At 39.8% G+C, this 23,760-nt stretch overlaps 1 protein-coding gene across 1 annotated transcript in view; it reads right to left on the bottom strand.

Moving 5' to 3' along the window:
* The window catches only part of LOC310925199 (neurobeachin-like), a gene marked incomplete at both ends in the record, with an annotated part of 330,054 nt that overhangs the window by 139,736 nt on the left and 166,558 nt on the right, over positions 1-23,760 (bottom strand). Inside the window, 3 exons of the mRNA XM_083887081.1 lie at positions 7,740-7,906; positions 11,975-12,083; positions 17,043-17,107. Coding sequence (XP_083743207.1) covers positions 7,740-7,906; positions 11,975-12,083; positions 17,043-17,107 — 341 coding nt within the window. The remainder of the gene's footprint in view (positions 1-7,739; positions 7,907-11,974; positions 12,084-17,042; positions 17,108-23,760) is intronic.

A 23,760-nucleotide genomic window follows, 5' to 3' on the forward strand; every position in this document is an offset into this window, starting at 1 on the left:
GCATTTAAAGAGAACTATTCGTTATGAGCAGGCTGGTGAAAACAATTGATCAGTGACAAATTACATTGCTTTTTGATTTTCCACTTTCTAGAACAGGGGTCTCAAACTCAAACGACCTGGAGGCACTGAGCGTCTAATCTGGTCCGAACGAGCCAGACAAGTGGAAAAAAAATAACTCTTCAGTGGGATATTCCATTATGATATTGAAATAATAATAATTGTGACAATATTTCACATCATTTCAAAGTAAAATTGTTAATTTTTGAATATAGAACAGAATATAGTTCACAATAATTGATGCATTTATAAAGCAAAATTAATCTGTACATTAAAAAAAACAAACAAAATTACTTCATTATAATTTGATATTGAGTGGAACGCAAGTTTGAGACCTCTGATCTAGAAGCATTAGTTGTTTTTTTTCACTCTGTCAATAAAAAAAACACGAGGACCTTTGGTACATTGTTAGCAATACTAGTCGATAACAGAGCTCTAAAATGGTATTTTGTGAACAGATGAAAATATACCTGCTCTGAAGAGGTTCCAACGCAAGCTGAGCCGATACTAAAATATGGCGATGTTTGAGACATGAATAAATGTGAACAAACTATAGATCAGTTTAAAAAGAATCAAAAATCCAGAAAACATGTTCATCTCCAACATTTAGCAAAGGAAATGTCTAAAATGTTAATATTTAACTGAGGAGTCTGGTGTGTTTAGCGACAGCACTGCTAAAATCCTGCGATCGTGATGCCCAATCACGACCCGTTGGGTGGTATTTCAGTTCAGTGACTGTGATCTGGTGATGCAGGAAGTACTGAACGATCCTGTGAACAAATCTTTTTAAATAACTGATTCTAAGGATTCAGTTACTAAGACGACCCCATCCACCAACTGTATCGTGGAAAATTTCAACTTACGTCAACAATCACAACGCACCACAGCTGCCTTGTGATTGGTCAATCTGCGATCTTGGGGCGGGTTTTTAGTGAAGGGTCAATTTACACATTATGCAAAAGAAAAATAATATTTCTTGAATTATATCTGAAATCCTGTCAGGCTGCTTTTTGTTTACACTGTCAGACTCCACCAGAGACCTTGGCCTTTCCTTCCTGCCTCAGCAGGGTCATCAGACCTTGAACCCTCTGACGCTGTAAAGACAATCTAAAGGTGCAAACCCCCCCTGGTTTTGTGCTACAGTGGGACCTGTATTAGAATTGATAACCCTTTCAGCCGAGACCAAAATACTCGGGGCACATCGCGAGTTAAAGGTTCATTCCATCACAAAGTTATTATCCGCGGCAGATAGTTACCATTCATCACGTGTGAGAGGTGAAACTCACTGTTAGTCAAGGGAAACGGCTGTTTCACCGCTCTGCCACAGATCAATACGCCACGCCATTTTCCCCTTCTTCTCTTACCCGCTACAAAAAAGTAATTATACAGGAGAAATGTTGACAATCGATAGACTAGTCAGGTAACGTTAAGGTCTGTTCCGTATGTGTGTGTGTGTGTGTGTGTGTGTGTGTGATGGGGGGGGGGGGGGTGAATGGAGGCTCCTCCATCAGCTGTCACTGATGCTGCAGATGTGAACATGGACGTCAGCCTGAGAACAAAGGGAGGTTTGTCTCCTTCAGCTCCTTTTACATTTCTGTTAGGCTGCTGGTGTCCAAACAATTAGTACCTGGAGGACAGATGGTGAATAAATGAATGAATAAATGAATGAATGAATGAATGAATGAGTGGACGCTAAAGAACGACGTTAAGACTGTGTGTGGCTTTAATAAACAACCGCACAAGATGTAAGCGCTGCAAACGCCAAGTCTGTACAGTTTCACTCTTAAAGACACAGAACCATGACGATGATGATTTATTTATTACATTTCGGTGTTTTTGTGTTTTTTTCCTCACACAGTGCATTTTCAATGTTAAATAGGTGCCAGTTCTTCTCTTGTCATCACATACAGCATGTATTTGTGTCAGTATTACCAAATCATTCAACATTAAACTATACAAATCTATCTATCTATCTATCTATCTATCTATCTATCTATCTATCTATCTATCTATCTATCTATCTATCTATCTAAATAGCTAGCTCTAGCTAACAAACTATATATCTAAATAGCTAGCTTGCTCTGTCTATTTATCTACATATTTATCTATCTATATGGTATTTCATTCAAGCTTTCAAACTCTACTTATAAAAGCAGTATTATATTATATCATATTGATATATAAACCAATTCTATCAAAATTAGTGATCAAATTATGATTTTATTTTAATCGTCTAAAAAGCCTGTTAAAGTTGTAAACAAAATAGTCAAAATGTCCTCACAAGAATAGATGTGCTTGACAATCCGTACACACACACACACACACACACAATGCATGTTTACATCATGTGCTATGCTACTCATTTCCATGTGAACTCTTTCCTCGTGTTCATGTTCTAAAAAAATATGTTTCGTATCTCACTTTTTTTCATGAGAATATTTCACAGCACATCGGTTATATATTAATTCACTAAAAAAAACAGCATGGTGATAAAAAGTGTTTCTTTAAGGGGAGTGTTGCTGAATAACTGCTATTCTCAGCCTTTAACACAATATTTGTGCGTCTATGTTTTTAATAACATACATTAACTTATACATTAATCACATTTTCAACCAAATACCTCATGAGAAAAAGCCTGATTTATCGATTTGAATCAATATTCCGTGTTACGGAGAAGACAGTAAATTAGAGTCAGAAACTCTATGTGCTGCATAAACTAAGTCTTACATGTAAATTAGCCTTGAATCAAACTGTGCAATATATCTATATTATATTAGTATCATTGTGATATCATGTTATGACATATGTGACACTATTTCCTGGTTTTAAAGGCTGTTGCTGCAATGATTTAGTCAAATATTATGATATTTTTGATGTTAAAATAAAAAATAATACATGCAATCGACATTAAACACTCAGTTAATAACTCATCTTCAAATTAAAGCCTTTATTATTATTATTACCATTATTTAAAGGGAATTTAGTTGTTTCTAACATGTAAATATCCTTTATCCTTCTATTAATCATTAAAAAGCCAAATACTCTCTGATCTACCAACCAATAACTGCTTGTTCGGTACATAAATCAGATAATTAACTAAAAGTAAGTGTTTACAGCTTTAAACAGAGATACTTGTCGTACATGTATCCCAATACAGACTGAAAATATCTAGATATTATTCATTAGGCCATAATTTCTGGTAAAATGCCATTTTTTTGTTGCACTGAACAAACATTTGCTGTCGAAACTGCGAGAGAGAGAGAAAAATGAAAGGAATTTACAGTATCCAGACAGTGAGGTGGTCTCTTCCCGCGGGACGACATTATTCTTCCTCGGATTTATCAGCCTCGCCTTGACATCTACTTTCACTTTAGACGAGTCTGAACTTTATAATCCACTGGAGCAGTTCAGAGGTCAACAGCAGAGGAGAGCAGAGGGCAGAGGAAAATCACTCTCGCCACGGGGAAAAAAAAGTCTGACATCCAATTTTCAACTTGATTTATCAGTGTGAAGCTAAAATTGATAGTGTGTCATTACGGCGCAGGGAGCTGTCTCACAGAGATGAATCAAAGCCTCAGCGCGGTGGATCAATACAACCCTATACTGTTTCAATTTGAGGAGTATTGATTTTCCTATGCTGACTCTATAGAGGGGGACATTCATCACCCCCTGGCCGGCACGTAGTATGATCTAACAGGCCACCGTAGACTCTGATCTGCCTATTCTTCAGTCACAACACAGGACTGCACAGCAGCTGCTTTTTAATTCCATGCGTGATTCCTTACGTGTCACAGAGAGAACGAACGACAGCTACAAATCTATATGTTGACGTATATGTGAAGACACAGTGTTTCCTCTCTGGATTCTGCTGTGTTTGACCAAAACGTGTTCTCAATTTGAGGAATAATGGCATAATAACAAGAAAAAAGTGCAATTTCAACAATGTTATGCCCACGTTTACCATTAGCAAACGTGTACATGACTGCATACAGATCACATTGGATCTACACATACACACTGCATATAATTGATGTGTGTATGTATATATAATTCAAATATTGTCAAACGTTAAAGTAGCTTGCTTTGTTACTATATATGTGTATATGTATGTATTAGTGCTGTCAAACGCTAACGCGTTAACAGCGTTTAACGGCGTCAACAATAACACACGTTCACGCACGACACGTTTCCACAACCGGAAAAAGACGCGTCGAATGACGTCATGTTTACGTGACTCCGGATTGCTAAAATGAGTCTGTGAAGTAACGCTAAACTTTAAAAAGGTACGCTGGTTATTTGTAGCGCTGCTCTTTTAGTTTAATAAACAGACCGCTCCAGTTCGACTGTAGGCGCGCTAACGACGCTAAAAGGAGCTAGGGCAGCTCACGCCGCTAACTGGTAAACGGTGCCTGGACTCCGGTGTCGCGGCGCGTAAACATGACGTCACGCGTGTCTTTTTCCATCGTAATGGAAACATGTCGTGCGTTAACCTATTGCATAGCACTAGTATATATATATAAATACATAGGTATACATATAGGGAGTATATGTTACATATATATATACTATTTTACTGGTGTTTACTAGTCTGTTTATATAGATCAAGATCTATCTATTTAAAAATGTTCTGATTATATATGTAGATGTATATATATATCGATATACACACACACACACACACACACACACATTAATATATATATATAGTGTCAACTGTGGGATTAGGTGTGAATGTTCCCATGGTGACAATGTTTTGTGTTGATTATTATACAGTACATGTTCAGTTATCTACTCTCTCTGCATTTTTTCCCCCTTTATTAAAAGCAACACAATGATATTCTGCAGACTAAGCATCTCTATCTCCATTTTAATTGTTATTTTGAGGGGAACTTTGCCGAAAAACAATAAAAAAAATCTGTTATTATGTGTTTATTACATTACTCTTGTGCTCTGTTTTCCACCAAAATGTCTGTTGTTGCTGTTTGTTGTGCTGCTTGTTGACAAAACTGAAAACGTACGAAGGATTAAAGTAAAAGAAAGACACAGAGAGAGAGAGAGAGTAAACAACAGCTTAAAGAAACAGCTGCACGTGGACAGAAGTAGATGCAATAAAGACAGACTGGAAATAAAAGTGAAAACAAAAGGAGCGGTAAAGGAGATGTAAAGGTTTAAAGAGGGAAAGAGGGAAAAGAACTTGAGTAATGACTGATTAAATGTGGAATAAGAAAAAATGACTATACAGCAACACGTAGAAAGAAAGAAACAAAGAGCAGAATAAGAAGGAGGCGGCAGAAATGCAACATAATGGATGTCAATTGCTGTAAATTGACCCTGGTTTTGTCAGTTTATGGAACAAAAACAAACTGGAAAAAATCATAACGGTTTGTTTTTCTCTTTAAATCAAACATATGAGTCGTTGCGCAGTTTTCTGCCTGCAAACTACCAATAAATACATTGTGTTGACAATAAATTCTACACAAATGATAAATATCCGTTGGCGCGTCTGGAGGCAAAAAGTGAGGAGGAAAAGACAAAAGCAATTTCTGTGCATGGAGGTGTAAACAAACATTAACAAGACACACACACACACACACACACACACACACACACACACACACACACACACACACACACACACACACACACACACACACACACACACACACACACACACACACACACACACACACACACACACACGTCTGAAAACGCTTGAGGGCTTTATATTTTACAACAGCGGCATAAATGGAAAAGTTAATGTAGCATTGAATAAGACTAAGCTGTTGAAGTGTGGCACCGCCTTGAGCTTCGTGAGCATATTGCATCATTTCTCTTCGCCAGCAGGTCACCATTAAATTTGAATTTGTTGGAAGTTTTGCGGTATCATTTGCAGCCGCGCGGCCCCCACGCTCAATAACCTTTTGTCTTAATGCAAATGCGATGCCTCAGAGACGCGCAGCATAAATATTTGAACAACGGCCCAGAATTCAGTCCAGTAGGGGTTTTTTTTTCGTCATGACCTACAAAGACTTGTGCACTTGAACACTGTAAACTGTGATTCATATAAATAATGAATCACATTTTACACACTCCTCTCTTCTTCTGCAGTTCATGCCCGCCAAATATTTACAAAAGGAAAAATAATGACACATGCATACAAACATTATTATGAGGTAAATATGCTGCTGCTTCAGGAGAAACACAACATGTCTGCTAAACAAACCTTTAGCTTTTAAGATGCTAACAACATTTTAATGCAGTTCTACATGGCACTCATTAACATTTAAGATGGCAGACTTCTATCGCAAATGTGTTAGCATTTTAAACTAGCAGAATTCATCACTACCAAATTTGAATTCTAGCTAGCTATTGGTAACGTTTTAGCATTTTAAGCTAGCTGACATTATCCTTAGGACTTATTAGTTTAAGCTAGCATACATTTATAGCTAACGTATTAGCATTTTAAACTAGTGAACTTTTTTCACTAATGTATTACAATTTTAAACTAGTGGACTTCTATCACTAACGTATTAGCATTGTGAGCTAACGGATATTTGTCCCTGACGTGTTAGCATTTTAAGCTAGCAGGACTTTAATCGCTAACGTGTAACCATTTTAAGCTAGCTGATGTTTTTGCTAACTTATTGGCATTTGTTTTACATAGTAAAAATAATTATTTCATATACTGCTAACTGTTGAAATTAGTCACAGCATATTATATATACTATACTTATGTGTATGTATGAATATATCTACAATATATACATAAATACACACTTATGTATGTATGTATGTATATATCTACAGTATATACATACATACACACTTATGTACTATGTATATAAACAATGTAAACATTAGAAAAAAATATGAAACTAGCCTAATTACAGTGAATAATATACACTGTTATTAGGCTACAATATTCTGCAACATGCAGATATTAAATGTATTAAATTAGCAGTGGTTTTTGTAATGAAGACAAACAGTAGCAGTTCTCACATTCTTATAGCCTCTGTATGTATATGTATATAGATATATATCTACATATATATATATGTATATATGTAGGTTTTAACATAGTAATGGGGAAAAAACAGCCTAAATGCTGTGTGTTCTGAGGGTTAACAGAAGATAAATGGTTCAAATGTAACAGCAGCAGTACAAAACAAAACACGACCGGCAACACTTTTGTTTGTCTAGCGCAGCGCGCTCCACTTCACTGTGTGTCTGTGGGACCTTGTGGATGAAGGTGAGTGGAGCAGCAGAGCCGCCAGTTATTTTAACAGGACCCATGGGGAAGGTCTGCAACCAGGACCAGGTGCTGCACTGTGTTACTGAGCGGGTCAATGAATGCCTGGACAACACTGAAACAAACACCCTCCCCAACCCCAACCCCCTTTCTACCACCGCGGACGACCGGCCAATCAGCTGTCCCTGGGGGATTTAGCCACTCCACACTGTAATTGCGTTTGCTGACCCGTCCACTGACCCTATCGGATCCTGGGAAAATGACATTAACTGGTGGTCTTACCCCCTTCACTTCCAACACCACAGAGTTCTGTGATGAGGCAACTTTCAGTGTCTCTGAAGCCTGGACCTAACGCCGAGGTCTGAACTGTCAGGTGATAACGACCTAAACGCTGCTCTGGTGAGTGTGTGTCTGCAGGAGTGCAGGAGCTCACCTCTGGGCCACCGTACCCCAGGCACCGTGCTTGTTGGTGAGGATGTTGACGATCTTCTGATTGAGCTGATTGGCCGTCACGTGGTCTCTGTGTTTGGAGGCGTTGATCAGGTGGTCGCACATCTTCTCCTCCTCCTTTCTGTCGACGGCGTACTGAGCACTGTTGGACTGAGATTTGAAAAACAAAAAACAAAAATACACATCTGAATGAAGAGATTAAAGGTGCATTATGTAATAAATCATAAAATCCTCCTAATATGTCACAGAGACTCAGGAATAATGTTCATATAACAAACTGAACTCACCAACAACAACAGTACAGACAAAATATTTGCATTAAAAAATATATTTTGCAGACTGCAAATCATGTTTATGTTTTGAAATCATGTTTTGGCGTCATGTGGCGCCACCTACCGCCGTCTACCAATCATTGCAGTCAGTAGAGTCTCAGCTGCCGAGCAACCACGGGTTGCCAGTTACGTCAGAAAAGGAAACCTAAAAGACCTCTGTATTTTGAATTTGAATGTAGTAACAGTTTTTGGCCACATTCTAACATATGGCACCTTTAAACCTAAACTCTGTAACTTTTAGTTATTTTGTTGTTATTCTGCCTCAGTTTGGTTTCATTTACAGTAATCATGTATCACTATATGCTCGCTGCATGCTTTATCTGCAAACGCTCTGTCAAGCAAAAAGTATGAAGCGCCGACAGAGGGAGCGTTTGTGTGTATACACCAGCAGAGCATAGACGAGGTGTTTACCTCATCAAACTCAAGAGAGTGTGTGTATGTGTGTATGTGTGTATGTGTGTATGCTTTCTGGTGTTTTCAGTCCAACTCTGGACGTAAAACAAGCAACTTCCTGTGCACAGGAACTTCCTGTGCACTTTTAACTTCATCAAAAATCCCCCCCCAAAAAATCACCCAGAGACTGCAAGAGTTTACAAAAATCGGAATTTCGAGAATTCCAGTCATTTCAGTAATTTTGAGATTTGTTTAAATTTATCTGTACGATCAATAAATTAGGCTGATTTTGCTTTTTACAATCATCGACACCATCTAATTGTTATTTCATTAAGTATTACTGATCATTAGGTGTGATTTTGTGAAGCATTTCTTAATATTTAAGCATTACAATATAACCAATTATGAGAAAAACCCATATTGGTCGACCCGTGGGTAAAAGGTACAGTAGCAGTGGTTTTAAAAGGGTTTAACTTGAATAAAAACACAATGAAATATTTATAAATATTAAAATTTTCCAGTATTGATAGACCAATTTAACTGTAAGGTCTGATTTTGCTTTTCACAATAATACATATCATCTGATTGACCATAAGTGTTGAATCATACAGTTTTACCTAACTTAAGCGATTTTGTGAAGCACTTTTTTAATATTTGAGTGTTTTAATTTAACTGATGGAGCGGGTGGGGGAAAGAAAAACCCATATTGGTCGACCCGTGGGATAAAGGTAGAGTAACAGTGGTATTTAATAACGCATTAGCAGCATTTCAGAGTGTTTAACTGGAATAAAAACACAATAAAATACACCCTCTGATGGAGCATTTGTCACACTGAGGAATGTTATTGCTTCATTCAGCGCACTTGAGTGCATTAAGATATTAGCAGACAGCTGAGAGATATATTTCTGTTCCCTCGGAGCAGTGCAGTAAATCATGGGCGGCTCATTCCTTTCCTGCACACAGATGAGACTCCTGCTCTGAATATGTGGACGGAGCCGTTAAGAGACGGAGGGGAAATCCTTTAATAGACACTGAACCTTCACAGTCGAGGTTTTACAAACGATAACGTTAAAACGAGGAAAAGAGTACGGTAAAAAAAAAAAAAAAAAGATATACCAACAATGCAAAAGCAAAGATAATGAAATCATTGTCTTAATATCAGCACAAAGAGTTCCAGTTGGCCGCGGGGAATCTGATCCTGCTCTAAATCGTCGTACTGGGCCACCTGGGAGGGGATGGGGATGGGGGGGGGGACCCTTTGCTAATATTCAAAATCTAATTTGCTAACAGAAGCTGCGACTTAATCGAATTTCCTGCCTCAAATTTGAATTCTGTCAGACATTATACCTCGACGTATTCGTCACAGGGCGGATAACTCAATCTCCGCTTGTCACCTCGCGTTACCGCGACGCCGACGCCGACAAATATCAAATGTTATTTATCACTTTAAAGCATGCGACGCCTTCTTTTTTTTTTTTCATCCGCTCCCTGACACCAACTTAATTGTGAAAATGTCTTATCTGCGTCGTGAATCTTCAATCTCAGGAGAGTGGGTAATAAAGTAACGTCAGGCACCTGGATGAGGAGTGTAAACCGTCTGGAGTTGACAGACAGAACGGATGAGGCCAGGTACACTTCCTCACCCCCCCCCCCCCCCCCAAAGTCTCCTGACATTGCATATCTAGCCGTCTCTTCCAGTTTATCTTGCAGGTCAAGGATCCTGAAGAACTGTATATCAAGCAGCTGTTTGAGGATGGCTGCTCTTCCCTGATAAGAAACTCATCACTCCTCACATGTACAGGCTGCTAACAGACGTGTGTGTTAGTGTGTGAGTGTGTGTTTGATCAAAAGTGTGTGTGTTCTTCAAAAATAATGAATAACAATTCTAATAACAGAATAAAGATTGTTTTTGACTGTTTTTTTTTTTACCATTTTCTGTCTAATCTACTGACTTTTTCAACAACAGGGCCTGGTTCACACCGAAAGTACGCGCCACCTCAGGGAGCGATTGTGTGTGTATACAGCAGCAGAGCCGGGGCGGGTGGGGACAAGAGGTGTTTATCCCATCAAACAGCTGAACGAAAGTTCATTTTTTGGAGATGTAGAATTCACTTCTGCAACTTTTTGTTGATGCTATCTTGTGTTTTCAGTCAAACAAATCATTCTACACTGAGAAACACACAGAGAGACACATTCGCTCATATTATTGTGTGGACACTCGGAGCTGTACGACCGCAGAAACGTCTGCAGAGAAGAAACCGTGGTCTTGTGTGTAGTGCACAACGCATGACGCGTTTCCATGACGACTGAGCGGAAAAAGACGCACGTGACGTCATGTTTACGTGCTGCGGCACCGGAATCCAGGCACCGTTTACCACTTAGCTCCGTTAGCTGCATTAGCACCTTTAGCCCCTTTAGCGCCGTTATCGCGCCAACAGTTGAACTATAGCGGTCTAACTAAAGCAGCGCTACAAATAACCTGTTTACCTGTGTACTGTGTATGTGTGCCTCTGTTTTTATATTTTAGCGTTACTTTAGAGACTCGTTTTAACAATCAGGAGTCACGTAAACATGACGTCACTCGCATCTTTTTCCGGCCCAGAACTACTTGTGTGAAACATCATGTACAAAACAATCCCACGACGCGGTGTGAACGTGGGACTAGATGTCGACTTTGGAGTTTCTGCATCTCGTCATCTCTGCATCATTAAGAGTGAATTAATTTTGCAAAACATCGCTTAGAAATGACTAAGAAATTATAAATGGCTGAATTTGTCGCAACATTATGCACAACTTGTGTCCCCGTGTAGAACATTTGGGAAACACTGGGTTAGACACCACTTCACTGTATGTCTTTTTGGTCCAGCTGTTGTACTGCACTGTATTTTGTTCCTCCTGAACACACTGTGACACAGATGTAAATCTACTCAGCACATGATTCCCATTCTTCTCTTTTGTATCGTCTCCAGTTTTTACAGTCGACTGAATCGCTGTTATTCCTATTCTCTTAGATGAGGTTGCCGGAACAAAGCCCAATTTTCCACGGTGATTAATGGAAGTATTTCTAAAGTCTAAATCTGATTCCGATAAGCACATGCTGAAAATAACGCTATCATATTTTCCTCTGTTATTTCCTGTAGGCTTAATCCTACATAATCACCGAAAACTTAATAGCATCCATGTCTGAAACAGGAGGTTTAATGTGTTAACACAGACTCGGGAGGTTTTCTCCTGAGCACAAAGTCATATCAAATTTAATATCGCAGCTCTGTCCCTTTGCTACCAGTAATTAAATTCCTTAATTTGAATTGTTTGGGTGATGAGTTTGTCCTCGTGAGGACACAGAGGGAAACGATTGCTGAACACGTAGAGAGGAACGGCTGTTTTATACATTCATTGACAACATATTCACTCTTCTGTATATTTTTATCAGGACTTTGACTCTGGATCTAAATTTCCAGGTGAATAAACCGTTGATGGAAACACGTCGTACCTCGAACTCTGCGTGTTTGTGGACGTCCTCCGCTCGTTGTCTGTTCAGGATGAATTCGGCCTCGTTGGCGACCCGGACGATGTGGTCCTTCATGGCGTGGCAGAGCAACCTTAGGTCAGAAAATAGACAAAGGGTTAAATGCGGCTCAAGCAGATTTATGAAAGAATTAACACAAGTATCGCAAAATGCCAACACAAGATCAAAAGAAGAAGATGTGATGATGAGGTTCTATTAAAAGCTTACTTCCTACATGTTAACATTTTCAAGACGTTTGCAAGAGGGATTTCCGATTACGACATTTTAATGATGCAGTCTTAATTGGGCCCTCACGTCTCCACGCAAGTGTCCCCCCACACAAGTCGGGGAGTTCAGTTGTTCCCTGACCTCATTTTTGAATCTGCAAAACCTTTCTGCAACTTTTCACATTTGATGTGTCTAGCTCATTTACCATCATCATCGTAGGGTGCAAATCGCCAAAATTCAAAGTGGCAGACTTCCTGTTGAGTTGAGGCCAGGGTTACGGTCGGCTTTTTTTGTTCGTCTTGGTCTATAACATCTTCCCACCAAGCTTCTGGAAATTCGGTGGAACTAGATACATGCCCAAATTATAGGGTACTTCCTGTTTCATGACCACGCCGTCTTGAATCTCAAAAACCTTTTGACAACTGTTCACCTTTGACGTGTCTAGTATAAATTGCCATGTTTTTTATGTCAGTATGATAAACGAGTGCGGACGAGTCAAAATGGACACCAAAATGGCCAACTTCCTGTTGAGTTGAGGCCATGGTTACTGTCGACTTTTTTGTTCGTCTTGGTCTATAACATCTTCCTACCAAGTTTCGGGAAATTCTGTGGAACTCAATCAATGCCGAAATCAATGGGCACTTCCTGTTTCGTGGCAAATGGACGAAATTCGCCAAAACGCATAGGGTTGTCGTGACCACGCCGTCTTGAATATCAAAAACCTTTTGACAACTGTTCACCTTTGACGTGTCTAGTATAAATTACCATGTTTTTTATGTCAGTATGACAAACAAGCTCGGATGAGTTCGCTCATTTACGTATGATGCGAATCGCCAAAATGGCCACCAAAATGGCCGACTTCCTGTTGAGTTGAGGCCATGGTTACAGTTGACTTTTTTGTTGGTCTTGGTCTAAAACATCACTGTAGAGCGACGCACAGGTCCGGGAACTATGCCAATCTCGCATTTTACGCCAGAGATGACCTCCATGCAAAGTCTTTAAAGAGATTATTTAGTGGGATTATGTATCTGTACATACATTTTAACATAGCAATGGAGGAAAAACAGCCTAAACGTTCTGTGTTCTGAGAGATTCAGGCCAAAAATATCCTCATAACTGCAATTAATTCCTTCATTACTCAGTCAATTATTGGCTAAAACCTGCAGCAGCGAGGACACTGGTGAAGAAGGTGCAGGGTTGAGGGGGAAACACGCTTGTTGACAGTATCATTTGTCTGTGTTATGGTGCGAGGCAGTGGGTCAGTGACAGATCCCTCTGTAGCATTAAGGAGGGAATGGAGTGTCATTAGAGCACTGAAGCCTGTCTGGCACGTTCCTGATTGACTGAGCGTCGCCGTCCCGCTGACCACAAACATCAACCCGCTCGGTGGCGGGCTCTGCTGACAGGTCTGTGCTACAGTGAAGAACTCCCCCTGCACCGCTGACTTCCCCCCGTGCCCCATATCCACACATTTAAATTCCACTCTCTTTAATAATTGAAAGCACCCTGGCTATATTGTGTTGCAGATTACATGCCATTTTACACACCATTAGGCCTGCATTGTTTTAATTAAAGCGGGGGCTCCTGTTCCTCTCCAGCGCTTGATACAGATTGTAATTTCCCCTCCCATCCCGAGGAGACGCGCCGTAATCCCAGCGCTGCTGCATTCATCAGCTGCCGTCGCCTCTTTAGCTGTTGACAAGCGCTCATTAATGGACAGACGTTGTTTCAGAGAGCGAGAGAGCCTTTGTTTTTCCACACTGAGAGGAAAAGAATTGCACTTTCTCGACCACCGGTCTGTTTTAGTATCGTCCACACAGCAAAATCAATACCAGTATTTACACTTTGCATAGAAAATTAGAGACCGTCGTTCCAGCTGCAGCTGCATTTGCTCCAATTGGAAAAACAATTAAAGGGAACGAAGCCTCTTCAATCGTGTTCAAGGGCTCGTTTACACGCAGCGACTTCTGCGCACACTGATATATGAAGTTCAACGCTCGACTCGATTATAGTGATACAAGAACTCATAAGAGGGTGAATGTCTGAGCACGTCTGAATCGTTGGCACTACGTCACTTCATATTTAATATGAGTTTTAAATATAAATTTTACAGCTTGTCTGGAAGTCATCTCGTCAAAACAGTGTTCATACAATGACCAGTAGGTTATGTTATTTAGGCTAAAACACTATTGTTCTTTGTCTGAAGACATGGTTGTTTGTACATTACACAGTGTTCTCACACTTTGGTTAACATCATATTCAAGGACTTTCCAGGACCAATTTGCGCAAGCGCATTTTGCATCACCGTAATAATGCGACAGTTTGTGCACGTCAAAGTCAATGTGTGGTTATTGCGGTAATTTCACTCGCTGCCTGTACATCGTTTCCAGTTTTTGGCCTGTTTGTGAACAAATATTCTAAAAAACGCTATGTTTTATACTGTTTACATTTCAAATTTAAGACACAAAATCTGGTGTTCGCGTACGACTACAGTGTTGTTGGCTTTTTTGTTTGTTTTTCTTCATTTTAAATTGTTATCACACTATTTTAACATGTAGTAAACTGTAAATAACGGCCAGATATTGAAAGTTATTCTGGGTAAAAACACTAACATCAAAATGCATCAGTTTCCCCCCAAATGTTGACCTCTGTAGCTTTTTCATTCAAGTCATAAACAGTGTTGTAATGTAACAAAGTACAAATACTTTATTACTGTACTTCAGTATAAAATTCACGTACTGATTCTGTACTTTACTTTTTATTCATATTTTGAGCAACTTGTACTTTTACTTCACTACATTTCCTCTATCTTTGTTACTACCACATAAAACCAGGAGAAGAAGAGCTGGTATTATGGTCTGTATTTACTGTATATGAGTTTTCACTCATTCACACACTGTAACATGGGGTTAAGTGTTTTTCTCATGGACACAGTAAATGTCATATACTTTAAGACTTTTATATTAGTAATATTATATAAAATTTGACTTCTACTTCTACTCAAGTCATTTTCTGGTAACATATTTGTACTTTTACTCAAGTATCACCTTTAAGGTACTTTATACATTATAAAGACACAATGTACTTCTCTCTGTTGTGTTGTTGCCGTTACAGCACTTTTCTGTTCATTTGATGTGATTTGATTTCACGGAGGCGTCGCACACACGTGCTGTAAATCCACTGCAGGTGTTTGCAGCACGTACATCAGACTAAACCCTGACCCTCTGCTCTTGTTAGGACGAGCAGGTGTGCAGAGACTTTGCTGAGAGACTGAAGAAGAAGAAGAAGTGAGCGAGCGAGCGCGTCTGTCAGCAGCACCCTGGACAGCGACATGTGGCCCCGACACCGTCTGATTCACTCTTTGTTCCAGTGCCAGCGTGAGACACAGGGAAGCCTGACCCAGGCCCGGGCACACGGAGACGGACGGACGGAGCGGGCAGATGGGTCAGCAGATGGACAAGGAGGCTGAGCTGCCCTTTATCTGCCCGACGGAAATCCCTGAGTCTGGGCCACACCCAGACCATGAGAGGAGGAGGAGGAGGAGGAGGAGGAGGAGGAGGAGGAGGAGGAGGAGGGAGGTGTGGAGAGTGAGACGTTCACAAAGAGGAATAAGACGACACCGACTGCTCTCAGCTGCTGATACTGTGACCTCGTCCAATCACAACGCAATCATTCACCTTAGTAACGCTTTACAATAAAGGTTCAGGAATGAACAGTGAGTAAATGCTGTGATGAGCGTTCACTAACGGGTTAACGGTTAATTTAAGTATTATTCAAGGGTTTATAAAGCGATTAGTCGTAATTATCAGTTTGTGTACAAACTTAACTCTAATGAAGTATTCATTTTAACTATTGTTAGTGTTAATTAATGCTCCTGGTGACCCCTTTGGCTGTATATTAACCACTGTTCATGTTTATTAATGCTCATTTAAAGCCTTTAACAGATACAAAACATTTATGGAACGAGTTTCCCACTTTACAAAGGAACATTAATAAAGAGTAAAAAGGGTTAATAATACTTAATAACCTTCATAAATGTAGGGGAGTTCAAAATAAGCATGTATTAACATTAATAAAGGGTAATAATGGTTAATAAATGCTTAATTAACTTTGTAAATGTAGGGCAGTGCAAAATAAGCATTTATTAACGTTAATAAAGGATTATAATGGTTAATAAACTTAAAATCCATGAGAGTAGAGAATAAGCACTATTATGAAGCATTTTATTAACGTTAATATATGCTTAATTATAGTTAAGTAATGGTTATTCTGTACTCTCATACATTTATGAAGTCACATGTTTTACAATAAACAATAACAGTCACAGGGAGCATTAATAAAGGGTATAATAAGGTACTTATTCTGTATTCTCATACATTTATGAAGTCGTAGATAAGGGATAAATGTTTTACACTTGAGCGTCAAAAAGAGCATTAATAAAGGGTAAAGTATGCTTATGTCATGATTATTTAACCTCACAGACACACACACCTTTAATAAATGTTAACTAAAGTGAGATATTTACACCAAACTTAAAGTTAACAGTTATTACTGACATTAGCAGTAGCTTTATAGAGGAATATTTGTGTTAATAACCTCATAAATCTTAACAACCGCAATAACCAGTTAGTTAAAACATGAATTAAGTGTAATAAGTAATGTTAATGAATGAACCCTTACTGTGTAATGGTCAACAGAGTCAGCAGGAGGGAGAGGTTTAGAGCTAATCTGCATCCTGTCACTTAATCCAACAATCTTTACACAGTTGTCAGGGAGGAAACATCATAAATAATAAATGAAAACAAAAAAAAAACATGTTCATTACCTTCCTTCGTTGATGAGCTCGATGAAAGCGAGACCGGCGTTCTTCTGGATGGAGTTCTGCCACTCCTGAAATCAAGGATTTTGTTATCTGTCACAAAAACCTCTGTGTCTTAAAACATTTATATTTACATATTATGAGGAGTAATACAACACAAACACTCTGTCAAGGTCAAACAATCTGATTGAGTCAACTGAATAAATCTAGTAAATATGCTCAAACACTGAAATTCTACAGATTGTTTTGTCAAATGTCATTTTCATTGGTTCAGCAGTGATAAAATACCACGTCAACAAACCAATAAATGTGAAGACAAAAGCAATATGATATACAGTGAATCTGTATTTTATTAAAAGAAAAAAAAAAAAGGGGGGAAAGACGTTCATGTAAAACAAAGAATTCTCTCTGCAACAGTATCGAAATACACTCTTGATCCCATGTGTGAGGAGATCTGACAGAGAAGTCAAGTGGAGAATCACATTACACTCAAATCACACACTTCCACTGTAATTTAGAGTTTGTGACTCATGTGAGTCAAGAACGCATGTTTTAGTTCATGTGATGGAAATCCTGCAGCACATGTGTGAACGTCCTTTTTCCTCTGTGAAAAGATCTGTAAACACAGGAGAGATGTAATTGTGGGATGAAACTGTATCCCTGCACTTAAATACAGCCATTTCCTCTCTGTCCCTTATAGTGACAGATTACTGAGCTGTGTGTGTGTGTGTGTGTGTGTGTGTGTGTGTGTGTGTGTGTGTGTGTGTAAGCCTGGAAGGGTTCCTAGTCGTGGGCCTGAGTGCCAGCCAGAGCTCGCTGCTGTCTCACAACATGCTCTGGAAATGATTAAAAAGCCGTTTGAGAAGTGAAGTCTCTCACTGTGGGAAATTCAGCTCTTTCGTTCCCTCGCTGAGGTGCAAAAGCAAGAGAAAACGGAGAAAAGGCCACAGTTCAAAGAGAGGAAGGGAAAAAACAACAGGGGGGGAAAGTTTCCCCAGACATAGTTTTTTTTTTTTTTTTTTTTTACGTTTACGTTTTGCATAATATGGAAACATCTACATTAAAAGTCGACCAATTTTAATCGTTAGAATTTGTTTTTAAAACTGTTGGACCACTTCTCTTTTTCCCTGCCTTCATCTGAGGAAATAACATGTTTGTCAAGTTTGTGTCCGTATACATGTTCAGGGTCGGTTTTCTGTGACATTTATGAAGTTTTGAGGCAATGAGTCAATGTGTGGTAAAGTTACAGGTAACTTCCTGTTTCCTGATGAATGGTCGAAAAATGGGCAACATTTCCAACGGTTGCCGTGGCCACGCCCTTTTGCATTTCTATGAAATCTATTAATAATGTTTTGCCTTTGAAGAGTCAAGTACAAACTGACACAGGTTTTTTTTTTATGTTGGTACGACAAAACGCGCACAGACGAGTTTGCTCATGTACGTAGGGTGCAAATTGCCAAAATGGACGCCAAAATTAAAAATGACGACTTCCTGTTGAGTTCAGGCCATGGTTCCGATCGGCCTTTTCGATCGTCTTCCCAAAGAACAAGCCGTTGCGTAATTACGGTAATGCAAAGTGCGCAAAAGTGTCGTCCGCGATACACTCCGTGTAAGGGTTAACTGCAGTCGCAAATGGGTACGTTTTCAGGCTTTATTTAAAGGAACTAATTTAAAAAAGTCAAGTGGCTCCCCAAAATGGAAAACGGAGACACTGAATTGAAATAGGATAAATTTGTTCAACTACCATTGGTGCGAAATCGCCAAAACCGCCTCCAAATTGGCGTTTAATCCAAGATGGCGGCCTTCCTGTTGGGTTTAGAGCATAGGTCATCGTTGACTTTTTTGACCATCCCAAGCTGATAAACGTGTGTAATGAATTTCGTTCATGTACTTTAAACCCGACACCAGATGACCTAATAGAAGTTTTTGTGGGTGTCCGTTTTTAGCCCCTCCCACTTCCAATTTTCCGCAATTTTTCACCAAATTGACGTGGTCGCAGAAATCCGTGAGTGTTCAGGCCCTCAAAAATGTGATTAATTTGGAGGCAAATAATAATAATAATAATAATAAGAAGAAGAACTCCTTCAATAGGGTCCTCCACACCTTGCACACTCAGACCTTAATAACCATCGTACCTTTAAACCACTTAGAAACTATAACTATACGGTTTAAACAGACATGATTGTTTATAGACAGATTATAGATGATTAAGGTTCTGCAGGTCTTCTGTATAATCCATAGTCTGGGGCAGATCCGCAGCTTTCGTGGTGTATAGTACCTGAATAACTGACACTGACATTATTATGTACGGGCATGTGTTTTTGTGCGTCGCCGTCTTGCCCGACACATCTACCGCGCACACTCTGACCCGACGACGCGTAAAAAGTCGGAGGGAGATGGTGCCGACAAACTGCTGAGCATCTGGTCTCCAAATGTTCCCCATGACCCCCTCCACCCTCCACTCCCTCCACCCCCCCCACCCCCCCCCCTCCCATATCCACGGCTACAGTATCTGCCTGGAATAAGCTGTTCCTGATTTGGACATGGATCGTGCGCCTCCGAGTCTTCTGAGGTTCCGCTGGAAAACTGCACTCACTCACGTGACAAAAATAAACACGGAAATCGGGGCAAATGTGACACTGGGGGTAGGGGGCGACGGTGAGGCCTGTGGTGGCGGCAGGTGAGCGGAGGCAGAGCGTGAACTCGTCAAATCGCCGCTATCTTGTCTGAGGTATTCTTGTCGACAGCTGAGATAGTCGACTTCAGAGGCACTCGCCCTTTCTTGTCTGTTTTCTTTTTTTCTTTTTTGAGCTCCCACAGGAGGGAGGGGGAGGGAGGGAGGGAGGGAGGGGATGCTGCCTTTGATTGCACACATTTAAAATGTAAAAATAAATCCTCTGCTGTCCATAAAAGCCTGACGTTCACCTTCTTAAAGAGACGTGATCTGTTCTGTAAACGTAGAGCGTGACCAAAGGGAAGCACCTCTGGCCTCTGGATGTTTCTTTAGCAGCTTGAATGTGATTTTAAAAGGTCCAGTGAGTCAAATAAAGACGGCTTTACTGACAGAGAACGAACATGCCATCCATACGTATGTTAGCTTAAGCGTATTAATTACCTATAGAACTTAAATAAAAGCCGCATGTATGTGCTTAATGAAATCCTTTTGGAGCGCGAGGAGCTTCTGCATATTTATGCATTTACGTTTAAAACAAGCTGAAAATTATAGCTCTAATAGATTTCCAGAGAAATAATAATTTTTATTTCTGCTTCTAATTCTATTCATGGTCTGTTTCTGAGAGCTAATTTTGTGTCACGCATATATTTTAATAATAAAAACAATATATAGTATAAGGTACGTGATCATTTACCCAGTAATCCTTTGGATTACTCTTCTACTGCTGGAGTACATAAAACTGTGTCTCTTACATAATACTCAGTGATTCCCAAACACTGGGTGGAGGCCCCACAGATGGGTCGTGGGAGATTTTTTTGGGTCCCCAAGCAACTTTTTAGTTAAGATTTGTGTGTATGTGTTTTAAATAACATACATTTTTGTTTATTATCTTATGTTTAATAACACTTTCTATTTCAACTTCTAATTCTATTCATGGTCTGTTTCTGAGATCTATTTTTAAAGTAAAATATATCGTTAATGTTTAACTCATAAACTTTAGGATTACATTGGATTTTGAGACTGTAGGCTTTATGTTCTGAGAACAAAACTATGGAGCTTACATAACAGTATTAATTCAAATTTAAATTTACATTTTTTAACTTTTTAGTTTAAATGTATGTGTATATATTTTAATTAAGTTTATATTTTTTGGGGTCCCAAACACATTTGTATATCTGATTAAAATAGGAAGCAGGTTTAGAGTTTGGTGTTTTAAGCTACGACACAACTTAAAATGGAAGACTTTGTCGATTGATTGACCATTTTTAACCCTTTAAGGTACGCACCAAGAAAAAAGCAAAGGAAAAAATATTTATTTGCACTTTTTATTATTTTATGTTATTAACTAATGATAACAATAACGACAATCAATATATAAATATATTTTTTTAAATTAGACCTTACAGTATTTCAGATACAGGCCTCTAACAAACGGTTGAGACGTCTGTTCATAATAAACCTGGTTTGAATAATTCATAAAGTACAACATTCAGAACAATCACATTAATTTAGTGTTAGTGAGTTCAGCTTGATGCATTTTTCAATGAGATATAGTGACTTAAAGTGTGGTCGACCAAATGGTTGAGTAGTAGCTTAAGTGGTTAATGTCTGATTGGTCGGTTGGGTTTGGGGGCGGAGCATCGAAAGAATCAAACCTAAAGGAGTAGATGGTCGTAAAAGTGTTTTTGGCATTTTAAGGACACTGTAGTTCCTTGAAACTGTTGGTAAAAGAGAAACGTGAGCGGAAGAATTCTACATTTGTTGCAATCTGTGGCCTCGCCACTAGATGTCACTAGTTCCTCCACACTGGACCTTACTAAGACTTCATTGAGGCAGCTGTCTGCTTCTGGACACCATGTCAATGTGGCGAGAACAACGGATGAATATTTGACTGGTAGTGAAGTCTTTGCAGCACAAATAAGTAAACGTTGGTGACAGTGATGGATGAAGCTGTAGTTTCACATGGAGTGATGACACCGCTCTGCTGTCTGTTTCTTTACAAAACAACTCCACCTCTTTTTTTGTGTGTGGACCTCAAATCCCAGCAGTCTGATCCCAGTGAACAGCTTCTGGCCTTGAGACATTTCTTCTTTTTTTTTTTTTTTTTCCCTCTTCCTGAAATTCAGCAGGGCACTAAGTATTTGTGGTGTTTCAATCCAACCTGTCACGATGCGGGAGACTTTGCTTTTATCTGCTGAGCTTTGCTCTGTTTTACTCTCCACATCTGGAGGCCTTCCATCACTGAATCTCAGTGGCTCCACTGCACCCCCGCCCCCCCCCCCCCCCCTCGCCGCCACCCTCCCCTCCCTGTGTTTAAGCTGTTACAAGAACCAGAGCTGCTTGACCTTTTCATTCAGCTGCCAGAGATGAGGAGAGACACACCGTGTCTGCAGCCACGCAATGACTGCGGTGATTAGTATGCATAAATACGAGAATAGAAAAAAAGAAGAAAAAAAAGCAGATCATTAGCACTAATTTATTCATAAAAGTGACAGGTCACAAAACAGAGAGGGACTAAAGGTCACAGCAATGCCCTCCTCGCTGTCTCAAAACATTAATGGTGAAATGTGCGAGGGATGCGTCCAAGTCGGCACTTTAGTGATGTCGGAGCTCACAGTGCAGCTCTGACAACTCTCTGAAGGTCCAGTGTGAGACATTTCGGACGGTTTAAAGCAGAACTACGTAGGATTTGACCCTAATTTAACATCCTCAGAGTCATTTTGATGGTTAAATGCTGAAGGGAGCTGGGGGGGGGGGGGGGAGAGCGAGCAGGTTTTAATTCTGACCAAATGGCGAGAATCAGTTGTGCCTGGTTTGTTCTTTGCGCCGTGGTTTTTTATTTGTGGGCGGGCCTTAAGAAGCTGCCTGCTGATTGGCTACTGAGTTTTGGAGCGACCGCTCAATGGACCTGAAGTCTTCACGGGCTTGGGAGTTGACGTCCGTCTGGAAATCGTTTCCCCCAGTTTTCCCCGTCGACATCTGACCAACAATAGTAAATATCGTATTTATTCGTATAACGTATTTACAAGTTCAGACAGACAGTGACTCCAAGCTCTGTCGCTCCAAAACTCAGTATCATTAGGAAGCTTCCTAAGGCCCGAACAAGTGTATTTTCAAACAACAAAATACAATATTTTTGAATGATTAAATCAATATTTTATTTGCTTCTTAAAAAGTGTTTAGTGTGTCTAATTACATAGTGGCGAAAATACGTGACCAAAGTGGGGATAATTCGGCGGGAAATTGCGACGCACCTTCCTATGCACATCAACGCACGATGCGACGAAACTAATTAATTATGGGGGGGAAACGTCTTAGAATCTAGTGACTTGGCGCGTCCTGATGTGAACGTTGTGTCGATTGGTTAAGGCCTTAAGTCTATGAGCTACTTTTGTTTCCCCAAAAAATGAAACCAGCAATAAATCTATTGACATTCTGGCAAAACTTAAGCTACTTTCCAAGAAAGAAAGTTCTGCCGCACAATGATCTGCATCTGGCCCAGTTCACCACAGGCAGACCTGGTCTGGTTGTAGACACACACACACACACACACACACACACACACAGAGTCACAGACCAGAATGGGCGGCGCATGTGCAGAGCAGCTGACCATGTGCTCACCAATCACTCATCTGTATTCTTCATCCAAGTAAAATAGAGTCTGTGAAGTTGGGTTTTGTTTTCTCCGCCCCTTATTTTAACATTCAGTTTCACTGTTAATCATCAACAGTCGGACCTTCCTTCCTGTGCCTGTTGTTTTTGTTCTGCGAGAGGCCGAAAATAAAGGCACGGTGCCGCTTTTAAACTTTCCATATGATCAATGTGTTTACATGTATGTACGGCCAATGGCTGTGTGTGTGGGTGGGGTTTAAGCTCTTTGATATACTGTAACACTGGCAGGTACCGGCTTTGCTTTCCCGGAGGTCGCATCCTTGCATCGCCATTTTCTACAAACCACCCAGAACGCAAATTTTACATTTTGAAGCAGAAGCTTCTCACACAAATAGAAGAACAAACATCCTTTCTGGTTACTCAAAGCCACCGTAGTTT

This window comes from Microchirus variegatus, assembly GCF_963457635.1.
Source record: "Microchirus variegatus genome assembly, chromosome: 3".
Classification (NCBI taxonomy): domain Eukaryota; kingdom Metazoa; phylum Chordata; class Actinopteri; order Pleuronectiformes; family Soleidae; genus Microchirus; species Microchirus variegatus.